Below are 24552 nucleotides of genomic sequence, written 5' to 3' on the forward strand. Positions count from 1 at the left end.
AGGACAAAAACCACAATTCTGAAGGACAAAATTATAGGAACTATCCCAATGTATATACCATACTTAGACTAAAAAATTTACCAATTTGTTCTATGACTGAATTGCCACCACACTTAAATGTTAAAAACTCTTCGAGTATTAAAAGAGTTTGGCATGACTTTTGGCAATCAAGTTTCTTTTAAAAAATTACTGTTATATTTGAGCTAACAGTTTTTATTAAAAATTCTCAAGAGTTGCCCTTTTATTTTTCTAGCATATTTTGAACATTCTTAAGATTATAAGAGCAATGATATGTCTGTGTGTGTATATATATCTTTGAACATTGCTTATAGTTCTGTAATATTTGTAAATTTGTTTCCATAGGGTTGGACAAAATTTTATGAGTTTTCTTTATCAGATCTTCGGGCTGGATACAGCATTATTGACAGGCTCTTTGATGGTAAGTTTTACTTGTATTAATACCAGAGATAGTATTAATGTGAAAAATTGTTTAAGATCTTACTAACAATGTGATTTCTTCAAGAATGATTTCCTATAATGAAATTTGTTTTCTGTTTTTCATGTGTTTTATGTCCTGACTGCCAAGCTTGTGTTACTAGATAGTTCTTTATCTGTTGTGATCATTGGTTTTATATGCCATAGCTTTCTGATTGATCTGTAGCTTTCAGGAAACAGAAGGCTAGAAAGACCTTGTCTTCAGTTTGTGGCCTTCCTAAGTTTGAGGCTCATGAAGAACTATTCAGATCTCAGGAACTGTTAAAATCCAGGCTTATGGTAGACTATGTTCACTATGGTGGATCTGTAGAATCTTACAATTAAGTAGGAGTCAGGATTGAAATAGGGCAACAGACAGGACCATGTGATCTGATGGGTGGAGACCATCCAACTCTGTGCCTTTTGAAGACAGGAGTGGTACAATCTCTGATGTGTATTGTATAGGGCCAGGGCAAGGAGACACTTGAGTTGAGACCAGTGGTGGATTGGAGGAGAGAGTATATTGATTATAATCTCAAACTTGAAAATGATTCCTGTCTCCCCTTCCCACCCCAACACCCTGCCAAGCCGCCCTTCCTGGAGTCAGCCCTGCTTCGATAAATGGCACCACCATTCATGTATTTGTTCAGGTTCATAACCTATGAATCACTCTAGATTCTTTCTCTGATCTTTAAACATTCAGTGTTTGGGCAACTTCTGTCCCTCCCATGTCCAAACCAGATCATGATTCTGTTCATTTAATCCAAGCAAGAGCTTCTTCACCAGTCTGCTTTCTGATTTAGCACCCTTTGGAAATTTGTTCACATTGTGAAGAAACTGTTTAGAAAAGTAAAATAAAGTATATAATTCCCATTTAAAACCTACAGCAACACTCGTCATCTTTCCTTTCCTCCATTGAGCCAGGCTCATTCCTACCTGAAGGCTGTGGTTGGTGCTTTTCTGTCTGAAATGCCTTTTTTTTTTTTTTTTCCTCAGACCTTCCTATGTCTGTCCTTATCATTCACATCTCAGCTTCCAGGTGTCCTCTTTAGATACGCTTTTTATTACCACCAGTCTAAAGTCATTTAAAAATTACTCTCTACCCCTTCTTATGTTGTATTGTTGGAGTACATGAGTGCTACCTCGTAGTTTTTTTTATTGTTTTTTTTTCATTTGTTGTTTTCTCTCTTCCTACTAGAGTGTAATCTACCTTAAAGTAATGTCTTTGACTGTTCTGTTAACAATATTCCTTGACACCTGTGGTAGAACCTAGCCTACCATGGGTACTCAGTTATTGTTAGGTGAATTAATATCAGATATCAGAAATGATTCTATGACTTAACTTTGGCAGAATGATAAGATTAGACATCTAGGATGTGTCCAAGTCTCAATTTATTTGTTTATGGGATGAAAATTTTGAATGGACTATGTACAAAATGTACTTACATCATAAGACCAAAGCTCAGTGAAATTTCTACACAATGAACATACTTACGTCACCAGTGCCTTAATCGAGAAACAGAACATCACCACTACCTCTGATTCCACTCTGTCTCATGCTGCCTTCTGGTTCTGACCATTTCTCAACACCCACCCACCAGCTCTTGTGGTGAACAGTAGCATCTTACTACATAGATCAGTTTTACCTTATTTTGTAAAGCTGGAGTCATGCATCACATATATGCATCATATACAGTCTTTAGGTTCTTGGATTTAACATTATATTTGAGAGATCCACCTATGCAGTTACATGTAGTTATAGATCATTTATAATCAGTATATATATAGTATGCCACTTTTTGATTATAATGCTTCCCTGGATGGTCATATGGGTATTTTAGGGTGATTATGAATAATGCTGCTGTGGCTTTGGGTAAATAGTTGGATGTATTTATGTTGAGTATATGTATGAGTAGATAGGGTATTTACTTGTTTACCATTTGTTCATCACTAGTGAATGCCAAATAATATTCCGAGTGAGTTTTTCTTTAACAAATTTTGAATTATATATCAGAAAACTGTACACAAATTTACAATTTGATAAATAGTCATATACTGAACCTTTGTAACTATCTCCAAATCAAGAGTAATACCACCCTTCCAGAAGTGCGTCTTTTTTTTTTTTTTTTTAAAGATTTTATTTATTCATGAGAGAGACACACAGAGAGAGGCAGAGACATAAGCTGAGAGAGGAGCAGTTTCCCTGCAAGGAGCCTGATGTGGAACTTGATCCCAGATCCCGGGATCACGCCCTGGGCCAAAGGCTTAGCACAACCGCTAAGCCACTCAGGCATCCCAAGAAGTGTGTCTCTTATTCCTTTATGCATGTGACCCAACACTGCCCCATTCCATGCTAAGGGTAACCTCTTTTCTGATTCTATAAGCTGTTGTTTTTAATGTTAATTTGGACAGAGTTTTCTGGAGAATATATAGTAATGCTTTAGCTTGTATTGAAACTTGGTGATTTCTTTCTTTCTTTCTTTCTTTCTTTCTTTCTTTCTTTCTTTCTTTCTTTCTTTCTTTCTTTCTTTCTTTCTTTCTTTCTTTCCTTCCTTCCTTCCTTCCTTCCTTCCTTCCTTCCTTCCTTCCTTCCTTCCTTCCTTCCTTCCTTCCTTCCTTCCTTCCTTCCTTCTTTCCTTCCTTCCTTTTTGTTTTCCAGTTTTTATTTAGATTCAAGTTAACATACAGTATAGTATCAGTTTCTAGAGTAGAATTTAGTGATTCATCACTTAAATGTAACACCCTGTGCTCATCACAACACGTGCTTCCTTCATGCCTACCACCCCTCCAGCCCATTCCCCACCCCCCGACCTACCTCCATCAACCTGGTTTGTTCTTTGTTGTTGAAAGTCTCTTATGGATTGCTTTCTTCTTCCCTCCTCCCCTCCTTTTTCTCCCCATTCCTCTATGTTCATCTGTTTTCTTTTTTAAATTTCACATAAGAGTGAAATCATGTGGTATTTGTCTTTCTCTGACAGGCCTATTTCATTTAGCATACTACTCTCTAGCTCCATCCATGTCATTGCAAATGACAGGATTTTATTCTTTTTGGATACGAAAAGATACAATGGATACAAATGATACAATTGTATATGCCATTTTAAGATGAAGAAACCAAAGCAGGGAGTTTGAATGATTTGTGATTATGTTTGAAGCTTGTGAGAATTAATAGCATTATATCATTTTATATATACCACACCATTGAATTGATGTGAGTAAGAAGCCAGTGCTTTAAAGTGATAGTGAATCTCATGGTAAAAATCTAACTATATAATCTCAGGATTACAGAATTTCTTGATATTGGGGACTTCCACGTATACAGAGTTAAGAAAGAGAAAAAGTTTTAATTATAGGGATGAGTAGGTATAGAAATTACATAGCTTCCAAGACCTGGAGTATACGTATAACCTTGAGCTTCCTGATCTGTAAAATAGGAATGATAGCAGATACTACATCCACTGGCTCAATTCTTGAGAATTTTGAATGAGAAAAGCCACAGGAAACATTTAACATTTGATACATTGAATATATTGAGTAAGCTCGCAATAATTATTGACTTACTGCTATTGCTATAATTTCAGCTCTGTTTTTATTTAATCCTAAACAAAATTCACTCTAAGATCAGTGAATATAAGAAAAACAAGATCTTAGAAATTCTATAAAATATTTTATATAATAGTTATTTGTATCTTACAAGGTGAAAGCTACATCAGTGTTTCTGTATGCCCTGGTGATCTATGAATGAATGACATGTCCTTTACCAATATATTATTTAATGAAGACCCAGGCAGAACTAAGAAATTGAGTCCTGGTGAGGTGCCTTATTATAGCTATTTGGCTGCTGTTGATAATGAGAGGTTGGCAGGAGGCAGCTTTTATTAGTCTTCCATGCCACCACAGCCTGGACCACGTGTGTCTTCGTGCCAATCTCTGCATTTTATAGTAAGTGAAACTAAACCAGTGGTGCTAGCAGTCATGTCAAGTAGCTAGTTTAAGTACAGGTACAGTTGTTTCCTCTATTTACTGCAGACCTGAGATTTAATTCTTACAGTTTAACACTACCACTGAACTGTGATTAAGAGGATGCTTTTGTTGCAAAATGAAATAATAATTTTAAAGTCTCACTTTGTGTTGTTTTATACTAGATTTCTCTTTTAGAAACTGGATAGTTGACCATTAGAATCATGACAGTACAGGACTATAATGTGTAAAGTTATTTTGTAGAGTTTTCTTATTCAGGTCATTTTGATAAACTGAGGTTTTCATCATTGTATAAAATTAGATTTTGGAAATATTCTAAATAATTTCCCATTTAAGGAGGCAGTGTTGTATAGCAGACAAGAGTATGACTTTGGTTTCAGAGCACCTCATTCTGGTTCAGATATGTGGTATTATGTGATTTTCTGATTTGGGTCACATCCCCTTCCTATTCCTCAATTTCTCCATCCATATAACTGGGTAATTTTAATACTTCTATGTTAGAAGGCTTAAGTGAGTTTGTATATGGAAAACATTTGGGGAATTTTACTTGATTAAATAATCTCACTATTAGCTCTTCTGTGATTATGTTAATTATTAATAAGAATTTATTAATGAACTTTACATTCTTATTAGTGAACCTTTTAAGGAATGATTTAACTAAGTTAAATGTATATTGTTATATCCTATAAGTATAACTGGAGCCAGGAATTTAGTTAATATTTTAGAATAATTTAGAGTATTTTTAGAATATTTCTAAAACCTTAGAGATAAAGCTAATAGAAGTTATGTTTTAAAATTATAGGTACTAAAGATGTGCAATGGGAATTTTTACATGGTTTACTTGAAAATGCTATTTATGGCGGACGCATTGATAACTATTTTGACCTTAGAGTTCTTCAGTCATACCTGAAACAGTTTTTTAATTCTTCAATAATTGATGTTTTAAACCAAAGGAACAAGAAGAGTGTTTTTCCATATTCTATATCTCTACCCAAATCCTGCAGCATTCTGGTAGGTATAATTCATCATTTTTAATCTATTACCAGATACATAAATCCTTTCTTAAATTGTTAAATAAATGTTTCTTTTCAAATACACAAGTAATTCTCATTCACAAATACAGATTATTATTACGCCAGTGCATGGCCTGATTCTATGAACTCTACTTAGGTGTCTTGTTCACCTTTGGAAACTTAGGAACTGATTGATGAGAATAGGATATAGTGTGTAGGTACATCTCACAGACAAGTGTTAAGGCTGCTGTGAAGATCTGGAAGGAGAATGCATACCAGATCCTAGTGGGAGTGAGAGGGCTCTGGTGGGTTAAAGAACTGAAAAGAATTCAAATATTTAACAAGTGTACCTTCACTTTCTTGCTTATGAATGTAAAGCAGATCTAACTATATAGGGGATACACTGTAGATGGCTTTGATGGCAACGTTTTGTTGATGTGTGTTTATTTTAGCCAACTGAAACTTTTCCCCTGGAGTCATCCTATGAAAGCCATGTAGAATGCAGTCATCTTTTCCAGAAAATAGTACTAAATATAGCCCTGAGGTTTTGGTTCTAATTTATTTTACCACAAACTTATCTTTGCTTAGTGTCAAATAATGTTTTTATTACCTAGAATATTATGATCATGTATCTGTTCATGAATTACAGAGATATATATTCAATTATATAGGTCTCTCAAGATTGTGGATTTTTCTCTCATCCTGAGTATTTTTCAAGAAAATTCTTTTGGTTCAGTGACATAATTGTCAAAAGTCAAAGTTTAAAAATCAATATTAAATATGTTACTGAATAGATTTCCTATTATGTTAAGTATCCCATCTGTTTTGTTTTTCAGTGTCTTTCATTCATTTACTCATTTATTCAGTAAGAGCCACTGACCATCTCTTTGCCCACTGGTGGCCCAGTTTCAGGCCACATGAGTGCCGTGGGCATCTCTGGGGCTGACGGGAGGGCTTCACCCAGCAGATAGAGCCATCCCATGGTTACTCTTGGTCCATTTATTTCACATAGTGCACTGACAGGTCTTCCCTCTCCATTTGAGCTTTGTTTTTTTATTTTTTTTTAAAGATTTTATTTATTTATTCATGAGAGAGAGAGAGAAAGAGAGAGGCAGAGCACAGGCAGAGGGAGAAGCAGGCTCCATGCAGGGAGCCTGATGTGGGACTCGATGCCGGGTCTCCAGGATCAGGCCCTGGGCTGAAGGCGGTGCTAAACTGCTGAGCCATCCATTTGAGCTTTAAACTGAGAAATAAAACTACAGAAAAGTGCACGTCATAAATGTACTATGCAGTGAATTTTTATACACTGAACACATGAATGTAACCAGCACTAGGACCCAGAAATAGAACATTACCAGCCCCTGTTCCCTTCTAGTCACTGCCTCCCCCACAAATGGTGCATTGCCTGGGCTTCTAATAGCCTACATTAGCTTTTTTTTTTTTTTTTTTTTTTTTAAAGATTGATTTATTTGAGAGAGAGCATGCACATAAGTGGGGAGGATGGGGTGAAGGCAGAGGAGAGAGAGAGAAACTCAAGCAGACTCCCGGCTGAGCATGGAGCCCAACATATGGGGCTCAATCCCAGGCTGAGGTCATGAGCTGAGCCAAAACCAAGAATCACCCAGGCGCCCCAGCCTACATTAATTTTGTGTGCTTTTTTGAGTTTCACATAAATGGTATCATTTGGTGTACATTCTTTTGCATCCAAGTGAAGACAAATCTGTGTAGCTGTCATTTAAGAAACATGTCTGTGTATGGTTGTCGAGGGAGAGAAGATGCTAGCCAGTATACATGAGAAAAGATCTCAGCCATTTTGATGGGGAATAAGAGTTTTACATTTATAGGATGATTTATGAGAGTCAACATTATGCTTTCTATTTAATAGAGCTATATATAGTAGGAGGAGGCCAGAATTCCCCAGGAGGGCGAGAACCCTGGCTTGTGCTCTATGCCGCGTACTTACACATGTGTCCAGGCTTCTACCCACAGACTCACATATGTACATATGTATTTCTGCATGTGTATGTTGTGATGGCACACCTTGTTGAGTTACAGGATGGGAAGAATTAAAAAAAAAAAAAAAACAACAACAGCATATGTTTCCAAAATCTGACATGATTAAAGGCCCTGGGCGTCCTGAAATGGAACCATGGCATTGGAGGGACCTCTGGGGACAACTGCCAAGGATGAGAAGGGAGGACAGGGCAGAAACAGCCGTTTCTCCTAGCTCAGCAGGAACGGTGTAGACACATACATAGTAACCCTTCTGCGTGACAACAATAGGCAGAACAGTTCTTATCCTGAGCCAAACTGAAGAAATCCTCTCAGTCTACACTTGAGTTTCCATCTGGAGTTCAGAGTCAGTAACTGAACTGGTGCTCACAGTGATTCTTAGGTGCAAACAATAGGATTACCAGTGTGTTTCCTTACCTCTCAGCAGTGGGCTGGAGACTCGGAGTGAAATTGCTTGATGTGAAGGAAGTGGTTGACAAAGCAGTGCTTGCTCTCAGAGTATGTATATATAGTCTTCTGGGGCTTCTATAAGTTTAAGAAAATAACAGGGATATTTACCTTGGGGTAAGCAGAGCTGTGCTCTGCAGATGAGTCTTGGGTAGGTTACAGGGAAAGTAATGATGGGGCTTTCCAGAAAATGTCCCACATGATATCTTACACATAGCAGCCATGGCCACCAAAGTATTTTTGTTTTCATCCATGCAAGGGAATGTGAGGAGTTAAACTTAAAAACTACAGTATCATGTAATTTAGGGATGAAAAGTAGTAATGACTAAGAATATTTTCTGTAGATAACTAAGTTTTACATAGACTTGAAGTTACATTTACCTAGAAAATATAAACATACGAGTAATAATTTAATACTTATGGTACCTATTCTTTCTAATTTCAGTGGTTGTAAGTTTGATCTCTATAGAAAAGCTGTTTCTCACTTCTTTACATTCAGGACTATCGTGCTGTCATTGAAAAGCTTCCAGAGGATGACAAACCGAGTTTCTTTGGTCTTCCTGCCAACATAGCTCGCTCATCTCAGCGCATGATTAGTTCACAGGTAACCTAAGAAAAGAAGTGCTGTGTAGAAAAAATGTTGTCACTGAGCCTGAAATGAACATGAAATTTGATCTTGATACTGCAAACCCCAAAAGTTGTTATTTAACTTTCATTTTATTTAGCATGGTAGATTCCAGCTCTACCTTAAATACATTTAAAAAGAGCCAAAGAATTCTATATTAATGCAATTATTAATAAAATAACATTGAACACAATCACTTCCTCCAAAATATATTTATTTTACCTCCTGTAGTGATTTTAAGGCAACATTTTAAAAAAGTTTTTTATTTTAATTACAGTATTTTTAACATAGAGTGCAATACTAGTTTCAGGTGTATACAGGTGTATAGTATAGTGCTTCAGCACTTACCTTCATCTCCCAGTGCTCATAGGGACAGGAGTGCTCCTTCATCCACATCACCTGTTTCCCCCATCCTCACCCACCCCTCTGGTGACCAGCAGAGTTCAGAGTTTGGTTCTTGCTTTGTCTCCCCCCCCCACTTTTTTTTTTTGCTCATATTTGTGAAATCATACGGTATTTGTCTTTCTCTGGTTGACTTATTTCACTTACCATCATAGCCTCTAGTTCAATCTATGTCATTGCAAACGGCTGAGTTATATTCCATTGTATATAGACCACATCTTTATCCATTCATCAGTCGACAGACACTTGGGCTATTTCTATAGTTTGACTATTGTAGATATTACTGGTATAAACATTGGGGTACATGTACCTCTCTGAATCTGTATTTTTGTATCCTTTGGGTAAATACCCTGTAGTGCAATTGCTGGATCATAGGGTAGCTCTATTTTTAACTTTCTGAGAAACTTCCATACTGTTTTCCAGAGTGGCTGCACCAGTTTGCATTCCCACCAACAGTGTATGAGGGTTTGTTTGCCTTTCTCCATATCTACACCAGTCTGTTGTTTCCTGCATTGTTGATTTTAGCCATTCTGACAGCTGTGAGATGGTATCTCATTGTAGTGTTGATTTACATTTCCCTGTGAGTGATGTTGAGCATCTTTTCATGTGTCTGTTGGCATCTGTTTGTCTTTAGAGAAATGTCTGTTCATGTCCTCGGACATTTCTGGCCATTTTTAATCGGATTATTTGTTTTTTTTGGTGTTGACTTGTAGACATCCTTTTTAGATTTTGGATACCAATGCTTTATCAAATATGTCATTTGCAAATATCTTCTCCCATTCCATAGGCTGCCTTTTTTAGTTTTGTTGATTGTTTCCTTCACTTGCAAAAGTTTTTTATCCTAGTGAATTCTCAATAGTTAATTTTGTTTTTATTTATTTTGCCTCAGGAGACAGATCTAGAAAGATGTTGCTACAGCTAATGTCTGAGAAATTACTGCCTGTGTTCTCTTCTAGGAGTTTTATTGTTTCAGGTCTCACATTTAGGTTTTTCATGCATTTTGAGCTTATTTTTGTATCTGGTATAAGAAAGTGGTTCAGTTTCAGTCTTCTGCATGTGGCTGTCCAGTGTTCCCAGCACCATTTGTTGAAGGGACTGTCTTTTCCCCATTGGATATTCTTCCTCCTTTTTCATGGATTAATTGGCCATGTAAGCATGGATTTATTTCTGGGCTGTCTATCCTGTTGCATTGATCTATGTATATTTTTGTGCCTGCACCACTGGCACCTCTGTGATGTCTCCTGTGAATGTTGTGGCTGAACTGCTTTGGCCTTCAGTCCATTTGTCTGCAGTGGCTGTTTGTGCCTGTGGTGGGAGGACTCTGTGTTGTTTGTGGGCCAGTCTGGGGCCACTTTGGGCTTGTGTCGAGTCAAACCAGGAGTTTGCCAGAGATGCAGAAGAGCAGGGCACTTTCCCTGTGTTGTCCCCTGAGAAACTTTGATTAGTGAGCAGTGTCTCCAGGCTGACCCACTGTGTGCTCCCAGCCCACAGCTGGGGCTGCTGTCTGACTTGTGTGTGCACTTATCTTTCCTTCTCCCTGGGGCAGGAGTCACTGTGGAGGGGTGCTGGCCCCTGGCGGGGCTACTTGCACACTGCCAGCGTGTGACACATCTTTGGAAGGGCTCCAGCCAAGGGCACATTGCGGTTGCAGGTTTGTAGGAGAATTTGATGGCTGGGCTTGTAATGCTAATAAGGTGCTGGTTGCTGCCTGAGGACCTAGGCCATTGGGGTTGGAGGGGATGCACCTGCAGAAGAGCGCAGGGGCAAGTCAGGCAGTGTTAGCTAGGGGATGCAGTAGTCTCCTAGGAGAGGAGACCTGGAGGGGAGCCTGTCTGTAGGGGAATGCAGGTGTGGGGTGCACTGTGGGCAGGCTTGGAGGTCAGTTTTGTGGCTGCCCTCATGCCCTGGGGCGGCACTGTGTTTAGGCTGGGTGGTGGGGGAAGGGAATGGTGCCTGAAGGCTGCAGGTGTGGGGTCTCTGAGCCCCTGCAGACCATTCATCAAGTCCCTCTAGCTCCCCACTAGAACTTCCTGTTCTCTTCCCTGTGGCCTTTGCCCTCCATCCATCTACAGAGGGTCTGCTCTGCCAGGCTCCAGGTTGGAAACACTTTCTGGGGTGTTTCCCTATATAGGTGTCGCCTAATTGTATGCGTGGGGCTCCTACTCTGCCATCTTCCCCTTGAGTCTTGTAACAATTTACCATTTTATTTTTCCAAAGAATCAGATCTTAGTTTTATTGATCTTTTCTATTATTTTTAAAACTCTGTATTTCTTTGTTTTTGCTCTGTATTATTCCTTCCTTCTACTAATGTGGGGTTTTGTTTTTTTTTCTCTAGTCCTGTTAGGTGGAAAGTTAGATTTTTCCTTTTTCTTAAGATTGGCTTGTATCTCTATAAACTTCCCTTCCAGAACTTTTTGCTGCTTCCCAAACATTTCGAACCATTGTGTTTCCATTTTCATTTGTCTTCAGGTGTTTCTTTTTTTTTTTCTCTTGTCTTTCTTCATTGATTCATGGGTTGTTAGTAGCAGGTGTTTAGCCTCCATGGGTTAGTGAGTTTTTTTGTTTTCTTCAGTTTTCTTAAGTGTAATTTTTATTTTCTTATCGTTTTTGTTGGGAACAGTGCTTGATATTATTTCAATCTTCTTAAACTTATTGAAACTTCTTGTGTGTCTTAACATGTAATCTGCTCTGGAGGATAACTCATGTTCACTTGAAAAGAATATAAGTTCTCTATTTTTGGAATGGCATATTCTCTTTCTATCTTGTAGGTCCCTTGAAAGCCAGTGTTTCGTGGACTTACTGTCTGGATGATCTGTGACTATAAACGGGATGTTAAGTCCTCTACTGTTATGAAATTACTGTCAGTATCTTCCTTCGTGTCTATCAGTACTTTTATATATTTAGGCGCTGCTGTGTTGGGTACATGAGTACATTACATGTTCTTGTTGGACTGATTCCTTTATTCTTATTTAATGCCCTTCTTCATCTCTTCTGTACAGGCTTTGTTTTAAAGTCTGTTTTGTCTGATCCAAATGTTGTTATTCTGACTTGTGTTTTCTCTTCCATCTTCATAGATTATGTTTCAATTCCTTCACTTCCACTTTTGTATGTGTCTTTAGGTCTTTTTTAGTCCCCATATACATGGGTCTTGTTTTTATTGTGGTTTTTAATCCATATGCTCCCATCTTTTGACTGGAGCATTTAGTGCATTTTACATTGTTAGATGTGTACATATTGCCATTTTGTTGGTGCAGTAGTTTCTCCGGGTGGATGTTGGTTCCAGCGGAGCCTGCCTGCAAAATGTGGTAAGACAGGAGGCCCTGGTGGGGTAAACTAGTTATGACATGGCCTGGCCCTCAGGTGTGGCCACTTGGGAGACACAGGGGAAGGGTGCCTTCCAGGATGGCAGGGTTGGGTGGGGCAAGAGGTACTGCTAGTTACTTAGCGTCAGAATGGGTCCCATAGGCTACTGGCCAGCTGGCCAATGAGAGGGAAAGAAAGTGATGCTTGCTCCCATCTTCTCTCCCAGAGAAACCTCCTACAGGTCCCTGTGTCTCTGGCACAAGTCCTAAAATTAGGAAATCTTCGCTTATACCCTAGGCACTTTTTAAACTTCCCTTTGAAAAGGTGCTTCTTGCTGGATCTCAGGCCTAATGATCTAGTATGCTGGCCTTTGAAGAGCAGAGACCGTTTACTGTGACCCTCTTGTTCTCCTGATTTTGAGGCTCCCAGAGCCAAGCCTGTTGATTTTCAAAGCCAGATGTTTTAGGGGCTCATCTTCCCATGCAGGTCCCTGGGCCTGGGGTTCCCAGTTTGAGGCTTGATCCCCTTCTCAGAGAGTTAGTGTCTTCATGCCTTCCCCTGATATTCCAGCTTCTGGGTGGCCATGTAGCGAGGGGTTGGTTTCCTACAGTGCCTTGTTTTCCTCCTAACCTGCTGTGTCGCCTTTTTTTTGTGCCTTTAGTTATGGAGGATCTGGTCTGCAGTCTCAGGCTGGAAAGTGAGTTGCATTACATGTAGCTGTTGACTTGGTATGTCTGTGAGAGAAGGGAGCTCCAGACCTTCCCACATGTTGTTACCTTCCGTAAATTAATGGTTGTCTGCCCAGATCTATGAAATTATTAAAATAACCCTCAAGAAACTGTAGTTCCCATTATTTTGTGTGGTTCTAATAGGATTAATGAAGTGCCATTCTCCTCTATCTTTTCCACATCTTTTCTTGCATATCAAAATTAAGCAAAGAAGGAAAATCTTATTTTTGTGGTGAAGGTAGAGTGATGTGCCAGCAGAGCCACTCAGACTCCTTTTCTGGGTCGGCACTTGCACGCAGAGGCCAAAGGGTACTCTTATCATCAGATTAGATACCCTGCAGCATCAGAAATGGTTCCCTGGTGGTGGCCATACTTGAGATTAAAGGAAGGCCGTTGTAATCAATAGCGAATTAGACTCCAGGATAGAGGTGTATAGAAAGAGCATTGTTCCTCCTCTTAGAACAACAGGAGAAGACAAACAGGACAAGTTCATGACTTTTCTTGAACCCATCTGAGAAAAGAGATATGAGTACCAGCTGGCTGGAGCCTAAGGGGAGATGAGTGCCCACATTGTCGTCAGTCCTGGATCATGTGACCTGGATCCCACTTTCTTGCAGGCCTCTTCTCAGTGGACCCCTACTGATGAGAGTCTTAGGAAGCTTCCTTCCTGGGGACAGCCTGGGGGAGCAGAACAAAATCCCCTTGGGAGGAGTAGGTAGCCAGGAAACTGCCTCTGTCTGCCTTTTGGGACAGAAGCGTCAACCCCCAGGGAGCAAGAGGGTGGGAAGCACTATTGCCCTTAGGGTACTGTTGAAAACTCAGAGGTTTGTCTCCCAAGCAGGCAGTAGAACCAAACTTAGATGTGACATGGGTGTCCAGACTATCGGATCTAGCCCTTTATCTGCTATGTCATTAGCAAATATCTTCTCCCATTCTGTAGGTTGTTTTTTGGTTTTATAGACCGTTTCCTTTGCTCTGCAGAAGCTTTTTATCTTGATGAAGTCCCAATAGTTCATTTTTGCCATTGTTTCCCTTGCCTTTGGAGATGTGTCTAGCAAGAAGACACAAGGCCGAGGTCACAGAGATTGATGCCTGTGTTTTCCTCTAGGGTTTTGATCTATTCCTGTCTCACATTTAGATCTTTAATCATTTTGAGTTTATCTTTGTGTGTGGTGTAAGAGAATGATCCAGTTTCATTTTAATGAATTGGCTCTGCAGTTTTCCCAGCACCATTTATTAAATGATGGATATTCTCTCCTGCTTTGTTGAAGATGACCATAGAATTGAGAGTCCATTTCTGGGATCTCTATTCTGTTCCATTGATCTATGTGTCTGTTTTTGTGCCAGTACCATACTGTCCTGATGACTACAAGTTTGTGATAGAACTTGAAGTGAGTCTTTGTGATGCCCCCAGCTTTGGTTTTCTTTTTCAACATATCTTTGGCTATTTGAGGTCTTTTCTCATTCCATCTTAGTATTTGTTCCAGCTCTGTGAAAAGTGCTGGTGTTTTATTGATAGGGATTTTTGCTGAATGCATAGAATGCCCTGGGTAGCATAGACATTTTCACAATGTTTATTCTTCAATCGTTGAGCATGGAATGTTTTTCCATCTCTTTGTGTCGTCCTCGATTTCTTTCATAAGTGTTCTGTAGTTTTTAGAGTATAGATCCTTTACCTCTTTGGTTAGGTTTATTCCTAGGTATCTTATGATTTAGGTGCAATTGTAAATGGGATTGACTCCTTAATTTCTCTTACTTCAGTCTTGTTATTAGTATATAGAAATGCAACTGATTTCTGTGCATGGATTTGATCTCCTGCCATTTTGCTGAATTCCTGTATGAGTTCTAGCAATCTTGGGGGGAGTCTTCTCCATTTTCCTCACAGAGTATCATGTTGTTTGTAAAGAGCAAAAGTTGGATGACTTCTTTGCCAATTCGGTTGCCTTTTAAAACTTTGTGTTGTTGATTGCTGAGGCTAGGACTTCTAGTACTATGTTGAACAACAGTGGTGAGAGTCAACATCCGTGTCCTGTTCCTTACCTTAGAGGGAGATCTCTCAGTTTTTCTCCATTGAGAATGATATTCACGGTGGGCTTTTCATAGATGGATTTTATGATATGAGATATAATCCCTCTATAGGGCTAGAAGACGGACACTGTGAAGAGTTCTAATCAAGAAAAGATACTGTATCCTTTTTTAAAGATTTTATTTATTTATTCATAAAAGAGAGAGAGGCAGAGACACAGGCAGAGGGAGAAGCAGGCTCCCTGTAGGGAGCCTGATGCGGGACTTGATCCCAGGACCCCAAGAATCACGACTTGAGCCAAAGGCAGAAGCTCAACCATGCCACCCACGTGTCCTAAAGATGCTGTATTTTGTCAAATGCTTTTTCTGCATCTATTGAGAGGATCATATGTTCTTGTCCTTTCCTTTTTTTATCACATCGATTGATTTGTGAATATTGAACCACCCTTGCATCCTAGGAATAAATCCCACTTGGTCAGGGTGAATAATCACCACTTTTAATATACTTTTGGATCCTGTTGGCTAGTATCTTGGTGAGAGTTTTTCCATCCATGTTCATCAGGGATATTGGTCTGTGATTCTTCTTTTTAGTGGAGTTTTTGTCTGGTTTTGGGATCAATGTAATGTTGGTCTCCTAGAACGAGTTTAGAAATTTTCCTTTAAGATTTATATTTCTATAGGATTTGTGTTTCTTTAGCTCTGAAATTTTTACTGCTTTTTCAAAATACAATATATGGTTTATATAAAGGACTATATTATTATAGTTATATATGTATATAGATATAGAGACAACTGTAATATATGTGTGTGTGTGTGTATATATATATATATATATATAACTGTAATATATAACTATATATATATAACATTAAAAGCATGAAGAGGACGCCTGGGTGGTTCAGTGGCTAAGCGTCTGCCTTTGGCTCAAGGTGTGATCCTGGAGGACCAGGATCAAGTCCCACATTGGGCTCCCTGCCTGTAGCCTGCTTCTCCCTTTGCCTATGTCTCTGCCTCTCTCTCTCTCTCTCTCTCTCTGTCTTTCATGAATAAATAAATAAAATCTTAAAAAAAAATAAAAGCATGAAGATATAATGAAACTCATGAATCAATAACTAAGAACCACGATATTACCAGTAACCTGAATCAATGTACATGATTATCTTGTTCCTCTCCCTTTCTGTTAAAGGGGACAACATTCTCTGTTTTAAAATTTTTTTTAATGTTTATTTATTTATGATAGTCACAGAGAGAGAAAGAGAGAGAGGCAGAGACACAGGCAGAGGGAGAAGCAGGCTCCATGCACCGGAAGCCCGATGTGGGATTCGATCCCGGGTCTCCAGGATCGCGCCCTGGGCCAAAGGCAGGCGCCAAACCGCTGCACCACCCAGGGATCCCACATTCTCTGTTTTAAAATAGTTTTTAAATTTATACTTTTTTAGTAGTTGTACTACATGCATGCATTTCACACACACACTTGTTCCTAAAAGTATATTGCTTCATTTTGCTAATTTTTGACCTCATAAAATGATGTTTTCCATGTGGTGTTCTAGGACTTGCATATCTCATTTTACATTGTTTTCTAAGATCTATTTATGATACTGGTTAAGCTGTAGTTTCATTATTACTGTTTTATAATATTTCATTATATAAGTACTTCATTGTTTTGTTATGACAAACAATGCTACTATGTACATTTGTGTACATGTCTCATGGTATGTCTGTGTAAGAGTGTCTCTAGGGTATGTATTTATGAATAGAATTGTGTCAGAATGTTTTTAGCGGTTGTAGTACTTTACATTTTCACCAGAAGATTGTAGTATCTACATCCTTCAATTCCCATCAGTGGGTGGTATTTTTGAATGCTTTTATATTTGTTAATCTAATGTGTTAAAATAGTATCTCACTGTGGTTTGCATTTTTTATCACTGAGATTAAACATCCTCCTGGGCTCTTCTGGGCCATCTCTTGTTTGTTAAGTGGGGGTGGGGGGGACAACAATGAGACAGATATGGGTACTGCACAGTGGGAGGAGGGGAAGGGCTGGTAGAAAAGAGGCCAGGAGGCAGCTGGGAGCCTGGGGGTGGGCTGTGGTAAGTGCCAAGCAGTCTGGCAGCGCTGACCCACAGGATGGAGGCTGGAAGCAGAGACAGGTGCAGGACAACTGCAGGGGCTTCAGTCCTGCTCAGAAATGGTAGCATATTTGGGGAGGCAGTTCTTATTGACCAAGCTCCTTAGTTGCTGTAATTCTCTATAAAAAGAATTTCTACTAAAGTAACATACTTGTTTTTCTGTAAGAGCTATATATTTTTAAGTGCTAGCTACATACTCAGTTATTTTTTCCTAAACATGCTTTGAAGTTCCAGAACTTTATTATTTTTCAGAACCAATAGCAGTTTCATAGCAAAATTCTTAAAAGGAGTTATGTTTATTCTTAATGATGTTTTTTTGTTGTTGTTGTGGAAGATTTGAAGATAACTTGTATAATAATTTTAGCCACATTGCACTGCATGACTGTGAGGAGTTAAGCAGCTACGCTAATCCTGAGAAGTCAGGAAGCTTAGGATTCCTTTTTTAATTTTTTAAATTTTTTAAATTTTTAGTTTTTTTTAAGCTTAGGATTCCTAACAAGGAACAAGGAAGCACTAAGTTCACAAATATTATAACTTGATATTTTACTTGTATATGTTACAAGAAAATAAAAATATCTTTGTTTGAAAAGTAGTGCTAAAGGGAAACAAGCATTTATCTTTGCTTTGTCAATGATATTTCATGTTGATGAAAGGAAAATTGATGAAAGAATGTTCTTTGCTGAATAACTCTAAGTAATAAATATAGAAGGAATGACAGAATTTGAGAAATCACTTCTAAAAATCCTAATAAAGCAATTGATTCATAAAATTTTTACCAAAATTTGAAAGCATTGTGTGGCAGGTTGATGGGGAAGTTTACAGGACAGGGGTCAGCGGCCACTGCCTGTGCCCCGTGATCAGTCTTTGTATCACAGGAAAGACTCGTACAGATACTGGGTGCCTCCTGATGTGATGCCATCTCAAGGACATTTTCCAAAGACATCTTTTACAAAAGGACCTCGAACCCAGCTGAGATTTTAGAACGCCTCAGTGGTTAACAGGAAACACAGGGGTAAGAGAACAAACTTAAAAACACTAGTGAAGGGCATCCCGGGTGGCTCAGCGGTTTAGCACCGCCTTCAGCCCAGGGTGTGATCCTGGAGACCAGGGATCAAGTCTGGTGGTCGGGCTTCCTGCATGGAGCCTGCTTCTCCCTCTGCCTGTGTCTGTGCCTGCCTCTCTCTCTCTATCTCTCTCTGTTTCTCTCATGAATAAATAAATAAAATCTTAAAAAAAAAAAAAACACTAGTGGAACCAGAATATGGGACAATTTGCAAGATAATAGACTCGGTTATATCAACATGTTAATGACAAGGAGGCTCAGACAACCTGCTCTATATTAAAGGGACTTAAAATACATAACAACTACATGACCCTTCTGTGGATACTGATTCACACAATCTGTTTTGAACAAATGTTAAGACCATCAGGCAAATTTAAATATGCACTAGGAATTATAGGACACAAATGACTGTTTTTAGCCAGTGTTTGTACTGACCCTAACTTCTACTTTTTCACTTTCTTGGTTATTCACTGAACATTGTTCTTTAACATTGTTCTTTTAGAATTATAATTGCATACAGTATTCTATTAGTTTCATGTGTACACAACATAGTGATTTGACATTTGTGTGATTGCAAACTGATCACTACCATAAGTCTAGCTACCATCTGCTACCATACAAAATTCATATGGTGTTACTGTCTGTAGATCCCACACCATATATTACACTTATAACTATAAGTTTGTACCTCTTAATCTCCATCACCCACTTCTGTCCACACTCACCCAGCAGCCACCACTCTGTTCTCTGTATCTATGAACCTGGGTTGTGTTCTGTTTTTTAGATTCCACATAGATAGGAGATCCTGCAGTATTTCTTTCTCTATTGGACTTATCTCACTTAGCATAATGCCTTCATGGTCCATCCATGTTGACTCAGTGGCCAGCTGTCATTTTTCTTTATGACTAAATTATTTCATTGTATATATATATATGTATATACATATATATATACACACACACACATATACACACACATATATAATCTCCCATATATGTATCATGATATATACATAATGCACACACAGATACACACCATATGTTTCTCTAACCATTCATCTGTCAGTGGATATTGAAGTTGGTACTGTATCTTGGCTATTGTAAATAACGCTGCAGTGAATGTAGAGATGCTGATATGTTTCCCAATCAGTGTCTCTATTTTCTCAGAGTGGATACCCAGGTGTGGAATTGCTGGGTCCCAAGGCAGTTCTGTTTCCCATGTTTGAGGAACCTCCATAGCATTTTCCAAAGTGCTTGTCCCAGGGTACATTCCCTCCAGCAGTACATGACAGTTCCCCTTTCTTCACATCCACTCCAACATTCATTATTTCTTGTCTTTTTGATACGAGCAGATGTGAAATAGCTGTTGTGGTTTTGATTTGCATTTCTTGATGATAAGTAATATTGGGCATCTTTTCATGTGTCAATCATTTGTGTGTCGTCTTCGGAAAAATGTCTGTTTAGGTCCTCTGCCTAATTTTAAATCAAATTGTTTGGTTTCTGGTGTTGAGCTTTATGAATTCTCTCTTGGTTTTGGATGTCAACCCCTTATCAGAGATGAGGGTTACAAATAACTTACCCATTCAATAAGTTCCTTTTCATTTTGTTGATGGTTTTCTTCATTGTGCAAAAGCTTTTTAGTTTGATGTAGTCTCATTTATTTTTTGCCAGATTCAGAAAACCTCACTAAGGCCAGTGTCAAGGAGCTTACCACTTGTTTTCTGGTAGTTTCATGTTTTCAGATTTTATACTGAGGTCTTTAATCCATTTTGAGTTACTTTTTGTGTGCAGGATAAGATAGTGATCATTCATCATTTCATTGATGTATAATTTTCCAACACCATTTACTGAGGAGGCTGCCCTCTCTCCATTCTGTATTCTCCCTCTCTCATCGTAAATAATTCATCATATGTGCATGCCTGTATTCCTGGCCTTGCCACTCTGTTCCATTGATCTGTAAACCCGTTCGTGCCAGTACCATTACTGATGGGTTACTACAGCTTTATGATATGGTTCCAAATCAAAGTGCATGAAACCTGCAGCTTTATTCTTCTTTTCAAGATTGCTTTAGCTATTCTGGGTCATTTGTGGTTCCATACAAATTTTAGGAGTCTTTGTTCTACTTCTGTGAAAATTGCCATTGAAGGTTTTGTTTTTTTTTTTTTTTTTTTTTTTTTTTAGTTTTTTGGTGATTTTTATTTTTTATAAATTTATTTTTTTATAAATTTATTTTTTATTGGAGTTCAATTTGCCAACATATAGAATAACACCCAGTGCTCATCTCATCAAGTGCCCAACTCAGTGCCCGTCACCCAGTCACCCTGACCCGCCGCCCACCTCTCTTTCTACCACCCCTAGTTCGTTTCCCAGAGTTAGGAGTCTCTCCTGGTCTGTCTCCCTATCTGATATTTCCCACTCATTTCTTCTCCTTTCCCCTTTATTCCTTTTCATTATCTTTTATGTTCCCCAAATGAATATAATTTTGTCCTTCTCCAGTTGACTTATTTCACTCAGCATAATACGTTTCATCCACGTCAAAGCAAATTGTGGGTATTTGTTATTTCTAATGGCTGAGGAATATTCCATTGTATACATAGGCCACATCTTCTTTATCCATTCATCTTTCGATGGACACCGAGGCTCCTTCCACAGTTTGGCTATTGTGGCCATTGCTGCTAGAAACATCGGGGTGCAGGTGTCCCGGCGTTTCATTGCATCTGTAACTTTGGGGTAAATCCCCAACAGTGCAATTGCTGGGTCGTAGGGCAGATCTATTTTTAACTCTTTGAGGAACCTCCACACAGTTTTCCAGAGTGGCTGCACCAGTTCACATTCCCACCAACGGTGCAAGAGGGTTCCCCTTTCTCCACATCCTCTCCAACATTTGTGGTTTCCTGCCTTGTTAATTTTCCCCATTCTCACTGGCGTGAGGTGGTATCTCATTGTGGTTTTGATTTGTATTTCCCTGATGGCAAGTGATGTGGAGCTTTTTCTCATGTGCTTGTTGGCCATGTCTGTGTCTTCCTCTGTGAGATTTCTGTTCATGTCTTTTGCCCATTTCATGATTGGCTTGTTTATTTCTTTGCTGTTGAGTTTAATACGCTCTTTATAGATCTTGGATACTAGCCCTTTATCTGATACGTCATTTGCAAATATCTTCTCCCATTCTGTAGGTTGTCTTTTAGTTTTGTTGACTGTATCCTTTGCTGTGCAAAAGCTTCTTATCTTGATGAAGTCCCAATAGTTCATTTTTGCTTTTGTTTCTTTTGCCTTCACAGATGTATCTTGCAGAAGTTACTGTGGCTGAGTTCAAAAAGGGTGTTGCCTGTGTTCTCCTCTAGGATTTTGATGGAATCTTGTCTCACATTTAGATCTTTCATCCATTTTGAGTTCATCTTTGTGTATGGTGCAAGAGAGTGGTCTAGTTTCATTCTTCTGCATGTGGATGTCCAATTTTCCCAGCACCATTTATTGAAGAGACTGTCTTTTTTCCAGTGGATAGTCTTTCCTCCTTTGTCGAATGTTAGTTGACCATAGAGTTGAGGGTCCGCTACTGGATTCTCTATTCTGTTCCATTGATCTATGTGTCTGTTTTTATGCCAGTACCACACTGTCTTGATGACCACAGCTTTGTAGTACAACCTGAAATCTGGCATTGTGATGCCCCCGGTTCTGGTTTTCTCTTTTAATATTCCCCTGGCTATTTGGGGTCTTTTCTGATTCCACACAAATCTTAAGATGATTTGTTCCAACTCTCTGAAGGAAGTCCATGGTATTTTGATAGGGATTGCATTAAATGTGTAAATTGCCCTGGGTAACATTGACATTTTCGCAATATTAATTCTTCCAATCCATGAGCATGGAATGTTTTTACATCTCTGTGTCTTCCTCAATTTCTTTCAGAAGTGTTCTGTAGTTTTTAGGGTATAGATCCTTTACCTCTTTGGTTAGGTTTATTCTTAGGTATCTTTGCTTTTGGGTGCCATTGTAAATGGGATTGACTCCTTAATTTCTCTTTCTTCAGTCTCATGGTTAGTGTAGAAATGCCACTGGCTTCTGGGTATTGATTTTGTATCCTGCCACACTGCCAAATTGCTATATGAGTTCTAGGAAAAGCAGTTCTGAGGGGGATATACATTGCAATACAAGCATCCATCCAAAAACTGGAAAGAACTCAAATCCAAAAGCTAACCTTGCACCTAAAGGAGCTAGAGAAAAAACAGCATATAGATCCTACACCCAGCAGAAGAAGAGAGTTAATAATGATTCGAGCAGAACTCAATGATATAGAGACCAGAAGAACTGTGGAACAGATCAACAAAACCAGGAGTTGGTTCTCTGAAAGAATTAATAAGATAGATAATCATTAGCCAGCCTTATTAAAAAGAAGAGAGAAAAGACTCAAATTAATAAAATCATGAATGAGAAAGGAGAGATTACTACCAACACCAAGGAAATACAAACGATTTTAAAAACCTATTATGAGCAGCTATATGTCAATAAATTAGGCAATCAAGAAGAAATGGACGCATTTCTGGAAAACCACAAACTACCAAAACTGGAACAGGAAGAAATAGAAAACCTGAACAGGCCAATAACCAGGGAGGAAATTGAAGCAGTCATCAAAAACCTCCCAAGACATAAAAGTCCAGGGCCAGATGGCTTCCCTGGGCAATTCTATCAAACGTTTAAAGACGAAACCATACCTATTCTACTAAAGCTGTTTGGAAAGATAGAAAGAGATGGAGTACTTCCAAAGTCGTTCTATGAGGCCAGCATCACCTTAATTCCAAAACCAGACAAAGACCCCACCAAAAAGGAGAATTATAGACCAATATCCCTGATGAACATGGATGCAAAAATTCTCAACAAGATACTAGCCAACAGGATCCAACAATACATTAAGAAGATTATTCACCAAGTGGGATTTTTCCTTGGGATGCAAAGCTGGTTCAACATCATAAAACAATCAGTGTGATTCATCATATCAGCAAGAGAAAAAACAAGCACCATATGATCCTCTCAATAGATGCAGAGAAAGCATTTAACAAAATACAGCATCCATTCCTGATCAAAACTCTTCAGAGTGTAGGGAAAAAGGGAATATTCCTCAACATCTTAAAAGCCATCTACGAAAAGCCCACAGCAAATATAATTCTCAATGGGGAAGCCCGGGGAGCCTTTCCCCTAAGATCAGGAACAAGACAGGGATGTCCACTCTCACCACTGCTATTCAACATACTACTAGAAGTCCTAGCCTCAGCAACCAGGTAACAAAAATAAATAAAAGGCATTCAAATTGGCAAAGAAGAAGTCAAACTCTCCCTCTTTGCAGATGACATGATACTCTACATAAAAAAAAAAACAAAAGACTCCACCCCAAGATTGAAGTTTTTAATAGAGATTGCATTCAATCTGTAGATTGTTTTGGGTGGTGTGGACATTTTAACAATATTTGTTAGAGAATGTCTTTCCATTTCCTTGTGTTGTCTTCAGTTCTTATCATCAGTTCCATTTTCTGTGAATAGTATTTCATCTCCTTAATTTACTTACTTTTAGGTATTATATTCTTTTGGTTTCAATTATAATCTCTCTCTCTGATGTTGCATTATTTGTGTATAGAAGCACTTCAGATTTATACATGTTGATAACTGCATTATGCTACTTTATTGAACTCATGTAGCAGATATAACAGATTTTTTTGTTGCTAATTCTCTAGTTTTCCACATATAGTGTCATGTCATCATCAAATAGTGACACTTTTACTACTTTCTGATTTGGATACATTTTTTTTCCTAATTGCTGTGGCTAGGTCTTCCTTCCAATGCTGTGTTGAATAAAAGTGGTAAGAGGGAAAATGAAACTTTGTCTTGGTTCTGTTCTCAGAGGAAAAGCTTTCATTTTTTCATCAAGTGTGATGTTAGCTGTAGAGCTGTCATATATGGGCTTTATTATGTTGACATATGTTTCCTTTATATCCATTCTTGTGAAAGTTTTTTTTTTTAATCAGATATAGATGTTGAATCTTACCAAATACTACTTCTACATCTATTGAGATGATCATAGGATTTTTAACTTTCATTTAGTGAAGTGATGTACCACATTGATTTGCAGATGTTGAATCATTATTGCATTCCTTGGATAAACCCCACTTTATCATGATTTCTCATCTTTTTAATGTATTATTGGATTTGGTTTGTTAATATTTTTATTGAGGATTTTTACATCTATGTTTTATTAGTGATATTGACCTGTAATTTTTTTGTAGCATTCTTATCTGCTTTTAGTATCACGGTAAAGCTGGCTTCACAAAGTGTGTTAAAAGCCTTCACTTCAGTTTTTTTGAAGGA

The 24552-nt window shown here is 38.5% G+C and overlaps 1 protein-coding gene across 9 annotated transcripts in view; it reads left to right on the top strand.

Annotated features, from left to right (window-relative positions):
- DYNC2H1 (dynein cytoplasmic 2 heavy chain 1) overlaps positions 1-24552 on the top strand; it is a 339457-nt gene that overhangs the window by 192942 nt on the left and 121963 nt on the right. For all 9 annotated transcript variants that reach the window (XR_013376718.1, XM_077893274.1, XM_077893273.1 and 6 more), the window contains 3 exons: positions 364-439; positions 5258-5466; positions 8428-8532. Coding sequence is in view for 8 of the 9 variants with exons in the window: in XM_077893274.1 (XP_077749400.1) it covers positions 364-439; positions 5258-5466; positions 8428-8532 (390 nt within the window). In the remaining variant the exon portion in view is untranslated. The remainder of the gene's footprint in view (positions 1-363; positions 440-5257; positions 5467-8427; positions 8533-24552) is intronic.

The sequence above is a fragment of the Canis aureus genome, chromosome 3, assembly GCF_053574225.1.
Source record: "Canis aureus isolate CA01 chromosome 3, VMU_Caureus_v.1.0, whole genome shotgun sequence".
NCBI lineage: Eukaryota > Metazoa > Chordata > Mammalia > Carnivora > Canidae > Canis > Canis aureus.